Genomic DNA, 22481 nt, shown 5'->3' on the forward strand with positions numbered 1-22481 from the left:
AGTACTTAAGTGCAAAATGAAATTTCACAGTCTGATCAAGTATTTAGAATGATCCCATTCCAAAATAGTAAGTTCTTTTGAAAAATAATCTAATTACACCAGAGAAAAGGCCAATGTCCCCATCCCTCTTCCTGCCTATTCATATGTTGTTTTACAGCATCCTGTTTAAAATTCTAAACATGTTAAATGAGATCCAGGAGTAGAGATAAGCAGGGCACAATCATTACATCCTGAACAAATAATTGGGATGTTGGATGTCTTATTAATGTTATGCAGTCAAAGGAGCTGTCCTTGTTGCTCTCAGATTGTTCTAAACCCATTTCCTTCTCCCTCTTGGAAAGGCCATTTCACCTTTGTGCCTCAGTTTCCCCATGCCAACCCCCTCCTGCTCCACAGCAGTGCTGTGAGAATCAGCATCTTTGGAGAGGGTTCTCAGCTGCAGATTCCTGCCTGGAATTCTGCTGTTTCCCTCTACTTGATGCCTTTTTGTTTTTGCCTTTTTTCCTTTTATATGTTCTCTGTATTCTTCACACACCTATCTGTATCTCTGTAGCCTATTGTGTCAGTAGTTAGTTTTCCCAGTACTTTTCCAGAGCCTTTCCTTAAGCAGAAAGACAAAACAAATTCCAGAGCTCCAAGCCCTGGGAGGTGCAGAGACCCAGCACTATCTTTCTTCTTCCTGAGAACCAAGGTTGAGAACAACACTCCAAGATACATTTTCTTGGACAGAGCACAGCTAGTGCCGATGGGGGAACTCCAGAGGAGGGGCTTGACCTGGGGGGGAATTGCATCACTTGTCCTCCTAATTGGTGCTTTTTATCCATTATGTTAATTTCCTAGAACCTATAAAAATGTATTAATCCCTGTAGGGATGGGCTTTTGTGGACATCGTTCCATAACTGCCCCTAAAGACCTTCAAGTAAAGATCCTCTTCTTTTACCTCCTTACCAAAATTACCTTGAGTTTCATTTCCAGGTTGAGAAAAAGGCAACATACTCACGGGCATGCTCGTAGCCGGCCTTCATGCGCTGGTAGAGCCTGGCCCTCCACTCCCAGCTCTTGAGCTGTTTTTCCCTCTCGGTGCTCTCCATGCCCAGCCCTTCACTTGCTGCTTGCGCAGACAATTCCGCCACTCTCTGTTGGGCCTCCTGCACCAGCGTGCTCAGGTGTGTAGACCTGCTCTCCACGGTCTCAACTTCCACAAAAAGGGGGAAATAGGAAATGCTCAGCAAAATTTTGGCGGTGTTCAAAATACGTTGTCTTAGGTTACGATGTAAACTGTACCCAAAAGTATGTATTCTATCACCATCTTCATAAACTGTTAAAACCAGATGTGGCAGTGTTCTTTATCTCTTCCACCACCCATCCTCCCTCCAGGGGGATATTTTCTGTGAAGGAGCCATTGAGTCTCACTGCAGGACTGATAAAATTCCATCATCCCACTGTGGGATGCTCCACCCAGGGGGAGGAGCCAAGCATTCCTACCTGGATATAATCTGAGACTCAGAACACCGCAGTCAGCCTTTCCCCACTGGATTCCCAGAGAAAGACTGGACCCATCTGCATCCCCACTGGATCTTCAGAGGAAAACTACACCCTTCTACAGGATCATTGCTTCACCAGAAGCACATCTGTCACTCCAGGAGGACTGCAGCCACCATTTAATGGGACTGCTACCAACACCCCAACAAAGAGGGTGTCAGGTTGTATTCTGACTCTGGAAATGTTTCTGTATGATTGCATTCATTTTAATTTTCCTATTAAATTGTATTCTGACTTGGGATCTCCCACTGCTTTGCTTTCAAAGAAGTACACACGTGTACTACTATAGAGCACCAAGCCTGACAGGTTTTTGACACCAAAACACCATAGGAGCAAATATATATGTGGATATGAATGTGCTATTTCCAAACTGGGACCATATGGGACAAATTAGATTTGAAAGGACCCTTTCTGGATGATTCCTCTTCAAAACAGGCTCAGACAGGAAGTCAGACTGAGTTACTGAAGGCATTATCCAGTCTGATTTGAAAACTTCCCAGGATGGATGGAGACTGTTCCACAGCTTCACTGTCTCTATAGTGAAAAAGGTGTTTGTTTTATCCAGCCTGAGCCTCTCATTTTAACTTTTGCCTCTGTCTCCTGTAACTGTATGACAGCCAGAGTTTAGCAGGATCTAAGAATAACCCTACTGATGTGAAAAGTGCCCTGGGATCTTTGTAGCCACAGGAGAGCAAAGAATTACTCAACACCTCTGACATCCAAAGGGTTGTTTTTGAAGAATGTTTGTCTCTAAGACTTTGCTTCCAGAAGCTGGCTTGAAGCCATCCTTCTTAAGTTTGATCATTCCTCATATGGACATCAGGGACATATGGCCAGGCTCCCTGGAACCTGCTGGTATCCGCAGAACTGTTGTTTACTGGGAGGCCAGAGGTGATAGGATTTCCTGGATCCATGCCTTCAATAAACATGCAACACATCTGATAGCACAACAGGACTGAGGAAGGAGATTTTATGTGCCAGAGCTTCAGGTGGTTGAGAATTGGCATCTTTTCAAGTTCTGACAAAGGATCTGTCTCTATCTGTTTAATCAAGGTTCAGATCCACGTTTGTTGAGTCTTGGAAACGTGTCCTATCAGCCAGTAGAAATTTTAATCTTATTTTTATTTGGGTTAACATAAACAAACCAAACCATGAGTATATTTCACCATATACAGTTTCATAATAGCAACTGAAAAGACAAAACTTTGTCTTTTCCCCAGCTAAATTAGTATTTTAAATGCTGTACTCTCCGATCTTAGTTATTTTGTTTTTAAAAGATGTTGGGTTCCTGTTGAGATTTATAAAATCTGAGTTCCATGTGGAAATGAAGATCCTAGTTTTACTATCTATTGCTTTATCTGCTGCTGTTCCAGGCAGAAATCCAGGTGATACAGATGGAAGCTGTCTGTCCTCCAGATCCTCTTTTCTACAGAGTTAGATTAGAAGCTATAATGAGATTTCAGCTGGATGACTACAGCTAATATATGCAGTGGAAGAGAAAAGGTTTTTCCATGAAGGAAGCTTTCTGTGTGCACTTGAAATAAGGAATTCCTCTATTTTGCCTTCTCTCAGCTCGGTGCTGTACCCTTGTAACCACATTAAGAGATGCTGCGTCCAGTCCCAAAAACCAGGTGAGTCAGGATTTTACCCTCCCATTCAGCCTGTGGAAGTGTTGCTCAATTATCCACCAGAGAGAAGCGAAAATACTCCTGCTGGGTGCTGGACCATGTTCCTGCAGCCCTGAGATGATACAAACAGGATTTAACTTGAACAGGGTCAGTTGAGTATGGAAAGCAGAGCAGAAAGTCTGGAGAAAACAGAAAATGACTGCCATCCACAAGTGACTCAGTTCCACAAGGGTGAAGCCATGCACAAAGATGCTGTGAACCTTTGTTTTGAGGGTTGAAAATAACTTTTTGCATTTTGCTCTCAGCCCCTGCAAATCCTTCAGGTAAGAAGCCCAAACAAAAAGATCATTTGCGTTTCACTGAGAATGCTTCATCCGTTATTTCAATCAGAAAAACTAAAAATCAAGATAAGTGAAGTGGAAATTTGGTGGGTATATTTTGAAATGGAAATGAGGTGGTTATATATTCATATTCTCTGTGTTCATAGGCATGTTTGCATTAATTACAGGAAATGAATACTAATTTATGATTGCCCCTGCTTGCCATCAGACTGCATTTATTTACAGATGAGGTCAATGAAAAATTAGTTTAGTCTTTTTTACTGCTGTTTAGAACACTCAAGACTGTGTTTTCCTCTAGATTTGTCATGGTTAATGAATGTTGCTTCAGCAGTCAATCATGTACTCTAAATGCTGTCACACTTTTTTTTAAAGCCTCAGTCATGAACCATGACAGAAAAATAAACAAATAAATATAAAACTAAAAAACTCTTTTCACTGAGCAGCTACACTATGCAAAAATCTCCAGGGAAGGTTAAAGGAGGCCAGAATAAATGATAATATAAGTGCTGTGGATATAGAAAAGCAATAAAGGTGTACCAACACTGAAGGTCTGGCAAAAAAACTCAACATGCACATGCACACACACTCTCCAGTGAAAAAACTGGCAATGTTAGTAGCCTCAAGGTGCAATTTCCTGGAGCACTGAGATTGACACGCCAGCACTAAATGTTGTTAATTTAACTAACTTCAAATTAATGGCAGACTCTGCAGTGGCTGAACCCCTCAAACACAGTCTCATTATAGCCTTGCTGGGAATGTCCTAAATATAGGCATTGACAGCTTAAAACAAATTCTCTTACATCGGGGTATTTTTAGACCCACGTAAGGCGTCAGAGTTTGTGTCATGGTATATGGTTGATTAATTGGGTTGGTAAGTCACTCTCCAACCCACAAACTGGGCATAAAAAGGCCCATGAAGGAATACAAAGAAGTTTTATAACTACAATATGTATTTACAAGCAATATTGGTATTCCAGTAAAGTGAGAAGGTCTGTTTTGTGTTTAGATTTTCTCTGGTTCTGTAGAACTTTGAAATTCTCATTTAAGTGGGATTTTAGGCCATTTGAAGATCTGTAGTAAGGGGTCTGTGGGGAATGGAAGTGATAGATTTCCACACAACTAGCCTCCTGAAGGCAGCATAGCCAAAATCAAAAGGATAATCAAAATAAAGCAAAGTCTAGACAACCCATCATCCTTTCATTTTTGATGACAAACTCTACATTTCAGACCAGGATCTTTGAATCCCTGAGGTTCTGCTGCCATATTTTTAAGGATTTTTTTCTCAAAATTGCTGTTAACCCAGCTGCCCCTGTGTTAATCACATTAGAAGCTCAACCTGATTCATTAGTTGGTGTATCTGAGACACAGAACAAAAAAGATCTACTGAGCACACATCCAATGAGCAGATATTGCTGCAAATATCCTCCAGCACTCTTGTTATAATCATCCTTACAGTAAAACCAGACAATTTTTGTGTGCCCGTTAATTGATTTTCCCTAGCAACAGCAGAATTGATCTCATACAAGCAAGTATCTAAGTCAATTTGTATCCTTTACTTACAGTGTGGGCTTTCCTTTGCCCCAACGTGTAGAAGGGTCCTGGCAATGGGGATGTTGTTTGTCAAAATGGCAATATCCAAAGGAGTGAGTCCCTCGCTGTTTGGTGTGTTCAGGTCCAGTTCCTCCAGGGTGTATTGATAAAGAAGAATCTGAACAGCATCCAGGTCCTGCTGCTCTACGGCCTCAAACATAGCTTCATTGCACTGAAAATTCTGTGTGTCAATAAAGACAGAAACTTGGTAAAACTTTTCATATATTAGTGCTTTAAAAATAGAGAAAAATTGTATTTTGTGAGATCGCTTCTCAAAATAAAATATTGCTCCTTCAGCCCCAAGTTAGGCACAGCTTGAAGCATGGCAAATGTTTGCAGCAGAATTGAGCTTGGTCTGCCCCTGAAGTGCTTGAAATTGCTTCAGGTATGTGGGAAGATTCAAGTGAGATTTAAACCATATGGAACAAACACATCCTTCTTTAGACATCTGCCCTGTAATCAAACTGTATCAGCAACATTTTGTTTGCAGTGTGGAGCTGGATGATACGCTACAGTTTTGGCATAGCCTTGGACTACTGAGTTTTTCAAACTCAAACTTTCAAGAAAACTACAGTCAGGTGATGAAAATCCAAATCAAACAAGCAATTTTGCAGAAATCCCCTCCCAGTTCCTGTGTGAGCCAGCATGTTCATTCTACCACCTCAGTTATTTCTAGGTGCCTGTGTTATTGCATTTAAGTTGTAACTAGAAATAACCTTGAAATTTATAGTCCTTAAAAACAGAAGTAGAAATGTGTCTGAAAAATTGGTCTGCCCAGTGTGCATGTCTGAGCAGCAGCAATCAAACCCAGGAACTTTCATGGCACCAAATCTGAGGCAGGGAGAACCACTGAACCTTTTCCTCACCAATGTCAAGGAGATAAAAGAATAGCACAACACAAAGGCCCCTGTTGTTTCTTAATTGAGCTGGGGAGAAGCAGGTGCAGGAGAGTAGCAGGGCCTGCAGGTTTCTTTTATGAGAACATCCTTCTGGAGCCTGCAGTAACTCCAAGTTATTTGCCAAGATTCTTTAAATTCTCTCCCAGTGTCCCATTGCCATAAGTACCTGATATGGTTTTTCCCTCTTTGGAATGAATTAGCAGGAGCAGGAGGCCCAGCAAGGCAAGGAGGGCTCAGAGCACAGATTTGGATATGCAGTATAAACCAGCTCCCTGTGTCCCAAAACCACAAGGAGGGAGCACTGAGAAAATTCTCATCACAGAATGCACTCTTTATTCTATGAAATAAATATTGAATTAAAACCATTTTCCACTGTGATTAGAAGTCACTTCAACCACTCTAAAACTTAATTTTCTTTTTTAAATTGATATAGTTTTATTAGGCATATCTGTGTCCGAGTTTGCTCTCGGTGAAACAACACTGACCTGCTGGAACATCTTTTGTCTCCTCATAAAACACATGGACTAGGTTTCCAAGCAGCCCTGGAAACTGCAGTCCCCAGCTTCACCTTGGAATTTGATCAGTTCTCCAGGGGCTTTTCTTAAATGTGCATGAGTTAAAAAGTGTCTTCAGAAATTTTCAGGCCTGACAGGGATCTTCTGGTCTACTCTTTGCACGTGAAATATTAGTACCACACTAAGAAATTACAAAGGTGATGCTACCTAAAACTTTTGGTACAGACCCAATCTGTGCTGAATACTGGGGATCAGCAGAAGAGGAAGACAAATGTACATAAGATGCCCTTTACCCCAAACTGCCAATACAAAGAAATGGGATACTTATGTTAAGATATTAATCTAAGGATGAGATGAGCTGTGCAGCAATAAAGCAAATTTGGGACAGTAGTTCTGACTTGGGAATCGACCTTGGAGACACTGAAGTACAGAACAGTTCATGTTAGAGAAATATTTTTTCTGTAGGTTTATTTTTTTCTGTAGATTTCCATGCAGAATAAAAGATATGAGTTAATCACCAGTGCTAATGATGGGGCCCTGTCACATTCTTGGGTTTAGACTTTTCTCCAGATGGTAAGATTCAAAAAAAAAGATGGTTTAATTTTATAATCAAATACTTTGACCACACTCCAGGGTTGGTACAAGATAAAAATCTCAGAAAAAAGGATAGTTGAATGGCAAGCAGCTCTAGTTGTCATTTTTTATCAACCCCTCTGTTCAAGATAAAAATTGTTTGTAAGGACATACACTGTTGTTAGTGAGAGCACATGTCCAGAAAACTTTAGAAGACAGCATATATTTCCCTTATTATATGATAAAACTTCAAAAATGTCAGAAATTTTTACTGCAATGCAGGAATATTTCTTATCATTCCAGTAGCTCCACATATCTCCTGTCTTGCTTATGTAAAACATTTATAATCTTGATATCAGAGACCTTACTCTTATTCTGGTGTTTTGCCTGAAGGGATGAAGTGCTCTTGCTAGAAATTAAAAGCATTTTAAGTAATTATAATTACAAAATAATTTAATTATTGGTATGATTCTGATAATTCTGTATGTCTTCAGCTCCACTCAACAATGATATTGATTTAACAGCTGCATGTCACTGTATTGTAACTCAAAATTAACAGAGAGTGCTGGTGTTTGAAGTACAGAGGAAAAAGAAAGCTGTGCTCTTCAATCTATGTAACTTCATTATTAAGATGAAGAATTGTGAACTGATAGGTTTCTTTTTCATAGAAATTATTAGAAATGTAAAATCAGAAAAGCACAGAAAGGTTTGGGCTGGAAGGGACCTTAAAGATCAACTTGTGCCAACAGCCTGCCACAGGGACACCTTCCACTAGAAATACATTCACCAATTCTTCTGTATCAGCATTCTAAACAGCATTCATTTCATCACTATTAACATCCATTTCAAGTTCTTTTTCTACTGTTATTGGAACTTTCTCTACTGTGTTCTTTATAGGAATACAGGATAATTATGCTTCAGAATCATCTACATTTTGATCCAATCAGAAAACAAGCTACTCTTGTAACTGATCACAGCTATGAAAATTACTTATTTAGCAGTGAATTAATCAAGAGCATATTACAAAGGGAATTGTTTGAAGGAAATGGAATGACTGCATTAGTCTGCATTTCTTTTAGTTAAGTTTATTTTTGGAAACTGTCTGGGAGCAGAATAAAAAGGTAAAGCTGATGATATCACTGGGTGAAAGGCTGTGGTGCTCACTCAGGACAGGAAGGCAGTTATTTCTCTCTTCACATTTTCCCTTCTGTGGCACTGGGTACACATATGGTTTTCCCTTTTTAAAAAAACAGAATAAGTAATTATCTTTTAATTGGCTTTACATATGTGCACAAAAGTTAAATGAGTTAGCATTTGTAGAGTGTTACCCTAAGTCTCAGTATCATTATTTAGCTTTAATTCCAATTCTGTGACAAACTCAGGAAATCTTGGACTACAACTCCTAAGTTTCTTCCATTATAGAAACAAAAAATTCACTATTACATGATAGTAAAAGAGAGATGGCTAACTTCGCTATTATAGCTGAAATTAACCCAAATAATGGCTGACAAAAGCATTTGGTCCTTTTTAAATATATATATAGACACACACACACACCTAAAACTAAAAAGAGATTTTACCTACCTGTCAGATTGCTGTAGAATTATTTTAAAAACTTTGATTTAAACTGTTGTTTTTTTTTTTTTTATTCAGGTATCACGATTTAGACCTGCCAGTGTGCCTTTGAAAATGCATCTTTGGACTTCTGCTTTCCAAATGAAATACCTGTAGTATTTGTGAAATTTTGGCCCTAAGTAAGTTGTTGAGCAGAATCTAAGCACATGTTTAAGTTAATTTGTCATAAATGCTCTTGCCAGCTGATCTGTTGGCAAGAAAGTTTCACTAGAAAGGGAAAAAATAAAAGCAAATTTCTATTTCTTCATTTCATTAGAAAACTGGTTGAAAAAGCTGCACTGATTTAAATGAGAAACAGAGCGTGAATATCATAAGCTACTTCATCCAATCCAAACAATTACAAGACCAAATTGCAAATATCAGGTTTTCCAAATGAGCAATTCAGACACAAGCAATAGACTGAAATCCATCAGCAAGTCCTGTGACTTCAAGGAGTGTAAAATCATGGGAGCTGTGATGAGGCCTTTCTAGCTGGTCATGTGTGCATCCCTCATCCACAGCAGGGCACATCAAACTGTGCTAGACACTCAGAAATCATCCTGGAGAGGCAGCAAAATATCTATCAGCTATCTAATGTCTATCATCACCCATGCTGGTGAACTGCCCCATTTGGAAGTTTGCATCCACCCCAGCTCTCCAAGTCCAGAAAAAAATTCTACACAACTTTTCCCCAACTATTTGCTTTCACACAGAAAACAGAAATATACTTGAAAATTGTACAGTTTGCCGCAAAAAGCTTATCACATTCCATGTAGAAGACTCTCAAGTATTTCAGCATTTGTCAGACATCTGCAGTCCAGGGATCAGAAATCCAAACAGGTATAAAGAGTAATATCTTTAGACCCCAGTGCTCTATTTTAGTCCAGCTGGTATTGTCACAAATACCAACATGAGCCATCATTTACCTTTATTAGATAACTTCTGCTCTGAAAGGACAAAAGAAATTAAATCCAAAGAAAAACTGAATCACATTTAAAAGTGATTGGGTGAAGTTTAGGAGAAGTTTTTGCATTGCCTTTTCCTTGACTCAGTCCTGCAGCCTCTAATCATTAGCTGGACAGCTGTGCTACGTGATTAATTTATTTAGGTGTTACTGTGATGCACAAATGTATATACTGAAAAGAACTACAGTATTGCTTTGCAGTAAGTAATAACCATGTTCCAGTAAGTGATTCAGTGCCAGAGTATTTAGAAATGCAATCTTATGTAGCTTAATTAAAATGAAGTGCCCCTTTCAAGCTATTTGCTCTAAGTTTGACTGAAAAAGTCCACTATGTACTACTGGAGTTGGAAAAAGTGGTAAAGTAGTTTCTGCAAAGACTTGTTTTGATAAACATGAGTTCAAGAATAAAGCTATTTTGGGACATTGCTATGTCTGCAGCAAGACAACAATTTACTGAATGGAAAGTGTTGCACAGCAAGAGAGAGTGGAAAGAAAACTCTTCACTAGCCAAAGCTGAAAGAAAACAAATTCTAACAAATGTTGTTCACTTGTCTGGAGACATGATTTTACTCCTTAACTTAGCTCAGTGGCACAGAAACTCAATGATTAGAAAATACATGAGCTAGCAACCTGACCTGGAATGTTTCCACCCCTTCACTGATGGTTTTCTTGCTGTTTACTTCTAGGGAAAACTGGGAAAACAACAAGCAGAATGGATAGAATGGGATCCAAAACCTCTAGAGTTCAGTGGGAGTCTGTTCAGTGCCTGTTGTGGACACCAGCTCAGACCCCAGACTGGTGACACCTGCAGGTTCCTGTGCTGGGTGTTCTCAGTGACAAAAGCTGTGACACTCCCATGACAATGTAGTGGGCTGGGGGGACAGAGTTAGCACAGGTATGTCTGTGTCCCATTTAATCCCCATCCACACAAAATCAAAGTCTCCTGTTGGTGATGTCTGATGGAATGAGCATTCCCACTGCTGACAGAGTGAAAAGGGACAGATCTGAGGTTGTAATTTATTGCCTCAGGTTTAGCAGAGGACTCGGCCCCCAGCAGCAGTGCCCTGCTCCTCAATCCTTTGGCTCAGCTCACTGGCAATTTCTCTTATTAGTGAAGTATGACAGAAGAGCCCATGTTTGAAGAAATGTGTAATCTGAAGGGTGTATTTAGATAAACACTGCTCAGAAGATATGCTCACAGACTGGCATTCATTCAGCCTACATGTCAGTCTGCTCTGGCATGTTCCCAGTGCTGGTTTATTCTCCTCCTTCACTCCCTCAGTCACACATGAGCTTGTAGTTAAAAAAAAAAAAAAAGGACAAGATAAGATAGTGGCTAAAAAAAATTAATCTAAAAATTCATAATTTCCCCACTGTTTGAGACCTCAATTCAAATCATCCCCACAAACTGAAAAGCATTTGGAAACCCTCAAAAGTAGAATTGTTGGCTAACATGAAAAGGCTGTTCTCCAGCTCACAAGCCTTGTTTGAATTTCAGGCTTCTCTTATGAAACAAGGATCTACTGGCTCTGGAAGAGGTGAGAGGAAACAGCTATGATCCTCTGCTTCCTTCAGGTCATGGTCTTTCATCATAGGAGAGAGACAACAGTCTCCATTGGTCATGCAAGGGTCCTCTGTCTTCAGGAAAGGATGATCCTAGGTGACAGCATCAGCTAATTGAATTAAAAATAATTTCCAATTCTTGCACTGATATGTCTCTTACATAATGTGTGAGTGTTAAAGGAGTCTAGAGTGTCCTTTTCCCTTCTGACAAAATGTAATTAATATTTTTGTTGTCTGGCACAGTCAGACTCTGAGTTTAGTTCTGCATTGCACTAAACATCTGATTGAGTGCAGCAGAGTGCTGCTTCCAAGGGGCATCTCCTGGTGCATTCACAGACTCCATCATTGGTCTGTGCAAAAGTGAAGACAAACTCAATAATTGAGAGGAGACATTGAATAATATGTTCTTCCTGCTTAGGAAAAAGTGGAATTTATTTTGTTTTGGCAATATCAGCAAGCATGTTCATCTTCCTCCAGCAAACAGAAAATGTAAATTCTGCTGTACACTGAATTTACATTGGGCTGTTATTTCAGGGACAAAGTCCATTCCCAAAAATGTGTGCACTGGGGGTTGTGTGACCTCACCAGCACTGGCAGCAGCAGGAGCCCTTGTGAGGGTAAATTCCAGCAGGTGTTTCTAAATTTTACTGTGCTGGTACCAGAGTGCTCGGATGGGATTTGGTTGGGTACCCATGCCAGACTCCTTCACATGTGATCTCTTTCTTCCACAGTCTTATGTACTGACCATCACCACAGCCTTGCATTTATCTGCCATGCCTGAAAGTTCCATTTGCTCTGACATTTGGAAAAATGGGAACTTCTATTAAAGCCATCCTCACTTTCCTCAAAATACTTTATTATTTTCTTGTAGAGAAATACTCGCATATATAGATTTAATTCACATTTTGTCATGTAAGTGCCAAGCTACAACCTCACTCCTAAAATAAGCATGTTTACTCCTAAAATAATAGATGTAAAATGTAAGCATTTCACACTTGAGTAGGTGTCTTTACCCCTCAGGAAGGTCAGACTCTATTTTGACAAAGCATCATGAGTGCTAATGCTGGGAAGAGCACACCTGCCAGGGAACAAAGCGAGATGATGAGCACTGTACAGGTGAAAAGGCAGCTGATGAAGGAGATGACCAGGAGGGTGAATTGGCAGTGTGGTGGGGCTCAGGCACTTACCATGGAGGCCTTGCGGAGGCTGAGGCGGTCGGAGCGGGCTCGGAAATAAGCTTCATCAAAGGACGTGTGGCTGCCCTTCAGCTTCTCCGACAGGTTCCTGTACAGCCGCTTGGCAGCGTTGGGGGATGACGGCATGCTCGCCTTTTTGCTCTGCAGGAGGCTCAGGTTGTGCATTTGCTGGGTCATTCTCAGCCAGGGTTTTCTGGAAGGAAAACAGCAGCCATCTAGTGAGGTTTTGCTACACCAACATCACTGATCAGAAGTGTGTCGCTGAAACGAACGGTGCGGCTGAAATCACTTTCACACACAGTTTCTGGACACACAGAGGCATGTTTGGGACTTTCTTGATGGCAAATTGCTCTTTATGGAATTAGACCCATAGATATCTATGGAGACAGAGAATTAAAAATGTAAAAATAAAGCAGACCACCTCAGAATTATTTACTAATTTGTATAAGGAGAAAGGGCTTCAATAAATGAGGGAAACAATGTATTTTTCAGAGTTCTGGCAGTACAGGTGTCAGAAAAAATGACACCCAAAAGTAAATGTTGCTGTGGACAGTTTCATGCTGAATGGCTTCTTCCTCATGTAGTGGGCAGGCACTGGTTGTGTTTACATGTTGTGTTACTTTACTTTGCTCTGTGTTTTTCCTGTCCATTTAGAGTACAAACCCTTCCAAGGCGGACTGCTGCCTCTCTCTGATTGCCCCACCTAACTGGATTTCCATATTATCTCATAATTAAACAATACTTTCTATGCTCTATCATTACAGTAATTTTTCTGTATTAAGAAAAATTGAATTAATATTTAATTCTGGAAGTATGTTATGTGGGAATAATTTTGCCTTTCCAAAGGAAAACTAAGAACCAGATTTGACCCAACTGCAGGCATAGGAAACTGTCCCTATGGATTTCTAACTGAAAAGGTGATAAAAGTGCATCATTTCTTCCCATTTTCCTTTTCCCCTGACAAGAGTGTGTACACATCTGTAAGGCAGGATGCCTCTCTAGGAGAATTCACAGTTGTAACAGTAAACCTGGCTACCCTTTCAGACTATCTTTTCTGGAAATAATTTTTTTTTTTTTGGTACTATGATAGAAATTCTTTGTTGTTCTCACGGTCTCAGCTTTCTTCTGAGCAAACTGGATGGCAGGACCAGACTTTAATGACTATTTCCAGTAAAAGCATTCTTTACTGAACACTCACCCTGCTGTTGAGGCTGCTTTTGGCAGGTATTTGTCCTTAAGATTAAAGATACCACCCAGGTCTCCTAAGCTTTCTATATCTTCCATTCTCACGGTACACTGTGGTGAGCAGACACCCTGAGCACAAAAATATCTTATTACAAATAATTTCACATGTTCTCCATGCTCCAGGGGAATTGAAGAGACACCAGGTCTCTGAAGGAAGAGTCAACACAATTGTCTTATGGGATGAAAAGACTTTGTTATGTTAGAACAACAGTGTATGCAATCACAAGGGAATTGAAATAAATGTGCAAGTGTGGAGATGATTAGAAGATCTCTGGGATTCAGGAGGCAGCAATACTGCAAGGATTTTTGACTGATTTTCTCTGAGTTTATGGAGTAAACTGATTATCCACCTCCCACTTTTCTATGTTATTAGTAAATAACTAATAAAATAAGTTTTTAAAGAAACTCAGCAAGTTACCCAATGTAATAATAATTTAATTCTCAGTTATTTAGAGAAATGCTTCCAATTTCTGTTAGTACATAGTGCTACAGATTGTCCCACATAAATTTCTCCCTTTCCTTCTGTTTTCAAGAACTTTCTTTTCATCAGCTAAGTATGGGTCAAAACACAGACCCAAAGAGTGAATGGCCAGGGAGGGCCATAAGTATGTTTGTAAAGGAAGTTTCAATTTCCCAAAATAATTTGATTACTAGACTACAAGTTTGGAATACCAAACACCACACAGTTAGTAGTGAACTCAGGACAGAAGGAGTAGCTGCATTTGCCACACAAACCTACCCACCCTCGAGATTAGGACAAAGAAGAGTAGACCCAACCAATTCTTAATTCAAAGGCAGGTTAGCCTACTGCACTGTGTGTGCTTTGGGGTTGTGTTGTTTTATTTGAAAAGCAACAGGCTCAGAACATCTGAGTGGCACAGGAGAGGTTACAGGGCTCACAAAGCCAATATGGGAATTTACTGAGGGGCTGTGTAGGTATTTAGTTAGTATGCATTAAAAAAATTAGGAACATCTACTTAATAGGACTTTTCCTACCTATTGTGGTATTATTTAAACAAAACAAGAATGCCTGGTATAAAACCTAACATGGCTTATGCCTCTATCCATGTTCTCTAGGCTGATAACATTCTCTGTCTCACCAGACCAAACTACTTCCTTGCTGACTTTAATACCCTCGAGGATTTAAATAATTACCAAAAATTTGAATTTTGCCATCCTTACTCCAAAAAAAAGCCCTATTTCTTCTTTAGCCTTCACTAATGCAGGAACTGTATTTTGCCTCCTTCTCCTAAAACTCAGCTGCCCAGATGTTTTTCACAGAATCTCTTGAAAGTCATCAAGTTAAAGCTTTTCTTGAGAAGGGAGAAGTTGTTTCCAGAATCTCAAATTTCTACAGAGAACAGCTTGACTGCAGAATTTTTGTTTATGAGAAAATACTAACCTGAGCAAGTAAAGGAGAAGCACCTGTCAGTTTTTGGACAGTTTTCCAGGGAATCAGAGTCTTTGGGAGAGGTGTTCTAGTGACACCTCTCCAATATGCATTCAAAACTCAGACAGCTGGCAGGGCTGTTTTCTCTGTTTCAATACATCCACTGCAGTCTCTGTTCCAGCATTCCAGAGTGCAGGTGTAGGCTTTGAACCAAAGCAAATTTAGGCATCACTGGGGTGCTAAACTGTGTCACCAACCCAGAAAAGTCTCAGAGCAATTAACTACCAATCTGTTTCCCATGACATGGGTTAGTGTTCTCATGGACTGTGATTAAACAGAATTTGACTGCAGATATTACAGTTCCTTGGGGTTGCTGGAATCCTTCCCACCTTGATCTGGTCAATGAACCAGGGTTTATCCACTGAGAAGAAAACAGCAGTGTGTTAGTAACCACCTAAACCACCACTTTGGAGGGCAGTAACTGCAGCGTGCCCTTGCACACATGGAAGCTTTGTCAGTAAAGAGCCAGAGCAGATCCCAGTTCTGACAGTGATGGAGGAAGAGAACAGAGTCTTTTATAATCTCATGAATGTTTCTGTGAAGTCAAGAGCAGGTGAATCTATAGAGAAGCTAAGTAAACATTCTTGAAATTGCAGCTATTCAACAATAAAACAGATGGCATCTTTGCTATCTACACAGAACTGGTGAATCACAAATGACTTGGAACATAGATATGTTCCCTGTATACTCACCATCAACATCCCAAACAAGTGCAGGGAATAAATGTGGAACAATAAAGCAATAGCTGGAATGACATGATGCAAATGAGCTGCATTTTTTCACCAGTGTACTCAAACAGTGAAGTGCAAAATGCTGCTGCAGATTATCATACTTACATCCTTCCTAGTCAGGTACAAGGTATGAAGTGAAGAAAAAAACACAAGTTGCATATTCTGGAAAACTTTCTGGAAGTGGGACCTTATTAGGCTGTAGAAATAACTTATAGTAGAGCAATGGGAATGAAAGTGGGCAAAATCATGAGTGAAAAGCATAGTAAGAAATAAGGACAAAAGAGCTCCATTCACATGATCCTGTGATAGAAAACACAGGGGTTTTGGATGCTGGATTTTTTTACAGAAATAAACTATTTCATGACAGCCGTTTTAGGCTCCTTTAAAAAGTTATTAATTTGATTTCTTTTACAATCATATCCTTGCCTCAACAATCAGGTGAAGACCTGAAATATGCATTGTCTTGATTGAAACAACAAATCCCCCAGCTGAAATGCTCTTAACCTGAAGATGTGTCATTGTCAGAACTAGAGTTGTTGCAGCACATGAAACACTAATAATTTAGAAAAAGGAGATGTGCAGAACAGCCCCATTTCAGATTTTCACCTATGGAAGCCTCTGCACAAAGCTGATGTGGGTCAGGATGACAATAAGGACACCTCCATAGGGTTTGGAGTAGCCCTGTGTGATCCAACTTGCATCCCTACAGCAAGGTGAGCACTGCAACAGGCAGCACAGCACCAGGTTTTGCTGAGAAAGGCAGGACTAGATAAAATAACAGCAGCAGCTCCCCTTATAAACAGTCATAATTAGCAGCAGTTTGCATTTCCAAGAATAAAAGAGCACAAAAGTCTCACAGCAGATCTCTGGGGAAGCAATCACTGCCCTGCACTGGAAGTACCTGTCAAAGCAGTCTGTGTGACTGTCACTGTGCTATGCATGAACCAAACCAGGGACCAAGGTCTCCCAAAACACATTTCATGCTGCATATCCTGCAGCTTCATCTTTGTGATGGATTTCTACTTGCACCTAAGCACTGAAGTAACCATTTTATTACCCATATAAAAATGAATATAAAATAATTACCTTTATAAAAGCTTTGGTTTTTTTTTTCTTTTCAATTGTTATATACTGACCTAATATTCATGTCCCTTAAAAACATATTGCAGAGAAAGAAAATGAAATACCTAAATTATATGTCACTTTCTGTTGTCTGTGGCACATATATGCTACACTCTATAGACAGGTGCACTGGTAGGGCACAGAATAGCTGTAAAAACATTCTCTTAAGATTATAGGAAAACACAACAGCTGAGAAATCACCCAACACTGTATGTTAATGAATCAATCATACTTGAAATGAATAATTAGGAATATGTGCATTAAAGAGTTAAATTTGACTTACCAGCTTAGGCTATCCAAGGCAAAATGTAAACAAGTTGCTGGTAATTGTCCACTCTCTTCCTTCAATGAATCACATTAGCTTTGCTGTCTCTTCTGGCTCAGCCTCTGGGCAGAATGAGTAAATCTCTTCTTTACACTGCATGAATGATCAGATATGAAAAAGCCCATTACTAGTAATTACTGAAGTCCAAGATTGCTGCATAAAACCTCAGAGCAGAGCAGTATTTAAAGCAAGCAGTGCTGTATCACAGGTAGAATGTTTGGTGCCTTAACTCTGTCCCAGTTACCTGTGCAGATGTAGGAGTGAGTAATATGTGAAGCCTCCATGTGAGAGATGCCATGACTTCTGTGTGCTTTTAGCTTGTTATAGCCTTTCAAACTGATCAGCAGCACAGCATGCAAGTAGAAAAAATAATTACTGCCAGAGTAAACAAAACTGTGATTGTAATTAATTTGCCAAGAAGTATGAGCAAAAAGACATTAATTCAGCCAGCCTCAAGCAGTTGGTTTTATGCTAAAACAGTGAGAGGAAGGGGGGAAAATCACAATGCAGTAGTGCTTGTTGCATGTGATGTATTGTTTCTTCTTTCTCTGAGCAAGCTACCACTACAGCTGTCTGCAATCACAGCAACAACAGCAGCAGCCATAGCCAGAGCTGTGGGACATCTGCAACATCACTGGGAAGCTCCCAGCCTGAGCAGGTTACGCCTCAAAAAGATTATTAAGTGGATAAGAGAAGCACACCCTGTGGATGTTTCAGCTAAAGCAGATTTGTGTAGTGTCTGCATTAAGAGTTTCCAAAATAGAACAATGATGTTTCAAAATCTCGGTTTTTTCACTATAGGGCAAAAAAATGCAAATGCTGGAACCCAGAGAAACCCACAAAAATCTTACAAAGTCAAATGTGGAATATTTCAAATACCCATATGCAGAATTCTAAAAACAGTGAAGGTGACAATCAAAGATAAACAACAACAACTTAGAAAATTGTTATCCTTCTAGACAGTCCATCAGATTAAATTCATGCAACCAGAATGCTCTAGTGCAACATCAGATAATGAAAAAACCAAAACACACCAATTTCTAGGTCATAGCCAGTGACCACTCATATCTACAGAAAAAGTATTTTAGACTGTTTTTAAGGAGATACCAGAGCTATTCTTACAATGTGCTGAATTTTTTCCCCGCGTTTTATCCAGACAGGATGCTTGATTTTTAGAAAATATTGGAAACCTCCCAAAATCAGTTGATCAGCCTGATTCTCCCACACTTCAAACCTCAGCTAAGGATGCTGTGCCTCATACCCAAGGGCATCCTTTTGCCCAAGTAGCTGAGATTAAAATGTAGTCCTGGGCCTGATGTTTGTATGCCATGGAAGTTGAAGTTAATCTGTGTTTTTTAAACCAATCTGGATCAAACCATTCTTTGGGAGGTTTTCAATCAGCACATGTGCATGCCTGTACATGTGTGTGTAAGCGTGCACACAGACGTATTTCCAGGGCATAATGAGAATATCAAATGCAAATAGTTACTGCAGCAGAGAATTGCAGAGTGCTATTACAATATTCTATGCAGGATGTTCCTTCTCCTGCACCATGAAAATCACAGGCCCTCTGTGTACAGGGGGAACCTCTTTTGTTCTGCTCCTTCCAAGAATCAATAGTCAGAGAGCTGACTGAGGTCACTGCTCCTGGCCAACAGGAAGAAATTTGAAATCTTTTGAAAATCACCAAATGCCCCTCTAACACTGAGATTTATTTGGAAAAAGCATGCTGAAAATCTGAAATGTCTAAATCAGTTAAAAATAAATGTAAACCTAAGAACTCAATTTTCAGTGCTGTGCTAAGTAGGGATGATTCTTCTGAGTCAAAATCCCCAATTAAGGTTTTTTTGGTCTTTATAGACCTTATCTATGGAACTCACTTGTAAAGGAATTCTCAATTTCCAGCTGCTTTCAAGGGAAAAACATAAAGTGAATTTCCATAAATTAATCTATTCTTAAATATTTTCTAGCACTTTCTCATTGTGGTTCAATACAATCTTCTGCTTTCTCCTTTCAGCTTGGTGGACAGCACTCCTTTTACAATTGCCATTTCAATTTTTTGAATGCTTAGTCCTTTTTCTACCCAAAGAGTATTTAGTAGAATAGTAACAGTAGTTACTACTAACTGTAGTTGTAGTGTACAATAGTAGATGTTTCCTTGCCCAAGCCTAGTTCTTATGAAATACAATTAGCTTTTTTGTCATATCAAGAAAATATATTTATAATCTTCTTGACCTATGAATATAAATTCATAATTAATCTGTTCAAAAGTCAGAAGACACAAAACAGTGCTCAGTAAGGTAATCATACATTTAGCAAATTATAAAAAATGAAATTATTGGAAATGATTATTGAATGTTTGTAAATAACAGTGAGAGGCACCTACATCCAGTTCTGGAAATAAAGAAGACTAAAAGACCTACAAGAAACAAACCCCTGGGTTTATGATGAAACACGTGGAAGAAGATCTCTTAGTCTGATCTCCTGCAGAAATCTGCCCATCCTCAGCCTTTGATGCTTCCATTAGAGTTCAGAGAAGTCACCCAGTTACTATTGCACGTGCATCCCACTCTCCATAGCTGCACAGAGCATTTTGCTGCCTGAACTTACACTGCTGACTTAACCTGTTGTGACAGGTTTTCCCTCCATGATTGATGAGTCTGAAAGTTCCCTACCTGCAGCACACGAGGAGAGCTGATCCCACAAGCTGCTGCTGATTCTTTCTGCTGCTAAAGCTGCACATTTTTGTGAAATGTGGTGCATTTTGTTTAAAGAGGCCACCCAAGTTGGCCGATTCAGTGACACATGTCCCCAAACCTTCACCCTGCGCTGTTCTCAGCTTCACACACTTTTAGCAACACAACTTTTAGCCTTGTGTTGGCCATTAACTGCGTTTAGAAAATTGTGTTTGTTCCTCCCAGACATTGGGACATTTCTGGGACGAGGAGCTCGGTGTAAGCTCTCGGGTTTCTCGTTCTCCATCCATCGATAGGTGGCAGCGTCCACCCAGCTGTCCAAAACGCCGAGCAGGGACCTTGTCCCCAGGACGCGATGTCCTTGCAGACGAATTTCCAGCGGGGATCGAGTCCTCCATCCCCAGAACCCAGCACTTCTTTACATCTTTGGGACAAACATTTGGGTTTTTCCCACTAGAAACTGGATGGGAAGTTTGGAGTGAAGAAACTCACATGGAGCCTGACTTCACTTAAAATACATCAATGGCAAAGCTGTTGCCATCCTAGGTGCATTTTAGACTGCTCATAATCTCACTAAAAGAACAAATACTGCTCAAATATCAGATCTCCATCCACTGTCACAGCAATGGAGCCAGGCAGATTGGAGATTTGGGAATAGGGTCTCCCCCTCCCAAAGTAACGTGGATAACTGTTTGGTACCTGTCTGCACTCTCATTTAAAAATACATTACTTGAAAGGTAGTTAAAGTGACTATTTTCCTTGAAACAAGACAATGGGGTGTTTTTTTTCCATACAGTTAGAACTATTCAGTATGAAAGACAAAATAAAAACCAAGCAAAACCCCCAAACAAACACATAAAAGTGTATGTTTCTTTGTCCCCACGCTCATTCTTTCTTGCACATTTTTATACATATAAGGTACTGTATTAAATTCCAACTCTGGTTTAGGCAATTCTTGCTTCTCTGGCTCCTTGTTTACCTATCATCTTTCACACATACCCCGTTGCCAATTTGTTTATTCTCTGTCCTATTCCCTGGTTTCTTCAAGGGCATGGAACTGAGTATTATTGTTTCACTAGTTACTTTAGCCAGTGTTCTTGATCCAAATCCATAGCAAATAACCTATTATCCACAGAGACACAGAAGTATTCAGTATGCTTATAAAAAGGACAAATATTTCCCAGTTGATCAGCCACAGACATGATCAAACTTTAAAAATTCTGAAATTGTGAGTGAAGAAAAAATAAATGTGTTTGGGCTAATCTTAGAAAAGAATTTTCCCAAGTATTCTGAAATATTTGAGGCAATGTGATGTAAGTGACCAAATGGAACTGGGCATGGCAGCCCTGGATCCCCCAGGCTTCCTCTGCATCCACAGCTCATGGTCCCCTCAGCCCAACCTGGAATCTGGCACCCCCAGGCTCTCTGCAGGGCTGGAGCTGGCAGATGCATCAACATCTGGGGCTTGCAGACTCCCAAAGGAAGGATGCAGAGGGGAGGAGTTCTCAGCTTTGTGGCAGCTGTGGACTTGCTGCTTGTATTTCAGAATATGGTTTTAAATGAACTAGCAGAAACTCAGAACTGTTTGGTCAGAATTCTTTAAAGATGGCATGTTTGTCACAGTGTCTTTTTTACCCCTGCTAGTCTTTTTACTTGGAAAATTCCTGAGAATAATAATTCCTGGCTGCAGTGGAATAGAATCGGGCCTTGGCTGTCAGAGCTACAAAACTACTGAGTCATTTGGCATCTTTTGGAGTGTAAGTTAAGGTAAACAGAAATAAAATAGTATAAGAAGTCCATCAGAGCCTCAAAGCCCTTCCTGTTTGAACCAAGGAATCAAAGAGCATCTGCTGTTACCTATCAAGAGGTGTGCACCAGCTCTGATTGAAGGGAATGCTGTTCTATTGCAAAACCAAGGCAGAGCAGGGCTCTTTGCTGATGGTTCTTGAAGTTGTTCCCCAAATTAGGAAAAACCCCTAAATCTGTACAAACACATCCAGCTTTGGGAAGCCTATAAAAGTAAACGAGGCTGTTGGACGTGTCTGAAGTGTTGCTGTTCTTCAGAAACAAATTACCCATCTGAACATCATGGAAATGATGAAGTTGTCAGCGACAACAGGCGGCTGTGATGTTTTGTCAGCCTCCTGTTGATTATGTTATCTAGTCAGACACTCTAGATAGAGATAATTTATGCTATGTATTGTTTAGCCATGACTACTCCCAGCTGCACTACATTTAATTCAAGTTACACCAGAACATTTTACAAACAGAAATTAACAGGCTTTTCATAGCCAGCAATTTCTAGATTAGGATTCAGAATTTAAATTCAGAATTTAACGAAGTTGAGCATGGAACAAAGCTGAACAGAGGCAGTCACAGAGCATCCCAGAGAAACACCTTCTTTTTTTAAGCTAAAAACATTTTTAGGCTTGTGATGCTGTCTTTAAAAGACCAAAAAGAACATAAAACTATATAGATAGGTACCAT

The 22481-nt window shown here is 39.9% G+C and overlaps 1 protein-coding gene across 1 annotated transcript in view; it reads right to left on the minus strand.

Moving 5' to 3' along the window:
• ANKFN1 (ankyrin repeat and fibronectin type III domain containing 1) overlaps positions 1 to 13709 on the minus strand; it is a 58446-nt gene extending 44737 nt beyond the window's left edge. The window contains exons 1-4 of the mRNA XM_014255828.2: positions 13624 to 13709; positions 12417 to 12618; positions 5072 to 5282; positions 1001 to 1195 (exon numbers count right to left, since the gene is read on the minus strand). Coding sequence (XP_014111303.2) covers positions 1001 to 1195; positions 5072 to 5282; positions 12417 to 12618; positions 13624 to 13709 — 694 coding nt within the window. The remainder of the gene's footprint in view (positions 1 to 1000; positions 1196 to 5071; positions 5283 to 12416; positions 12619 to 13623) is intronic.
• Between the last annotated feature and the right edge of the window lie 8772 nt (positions 13710 to 22481).

Source organism: Pseudopodoces humilis, chromosome 21, assembly GCF_049639895.1.
Source record: "Pseudopodoces humilis isolate 2021_Gansu_Grassland_sample_001 chromosome 21, ASM4963989v1, whole genome shotgun sequence".
Taxonomy (NCBI): domain Eukaryota; kingdom Metazoa; phylum Chordata; class Aves; order Passeriformes; family Paridae; genus Pseudopodoces; species Pseudopodoces humilis.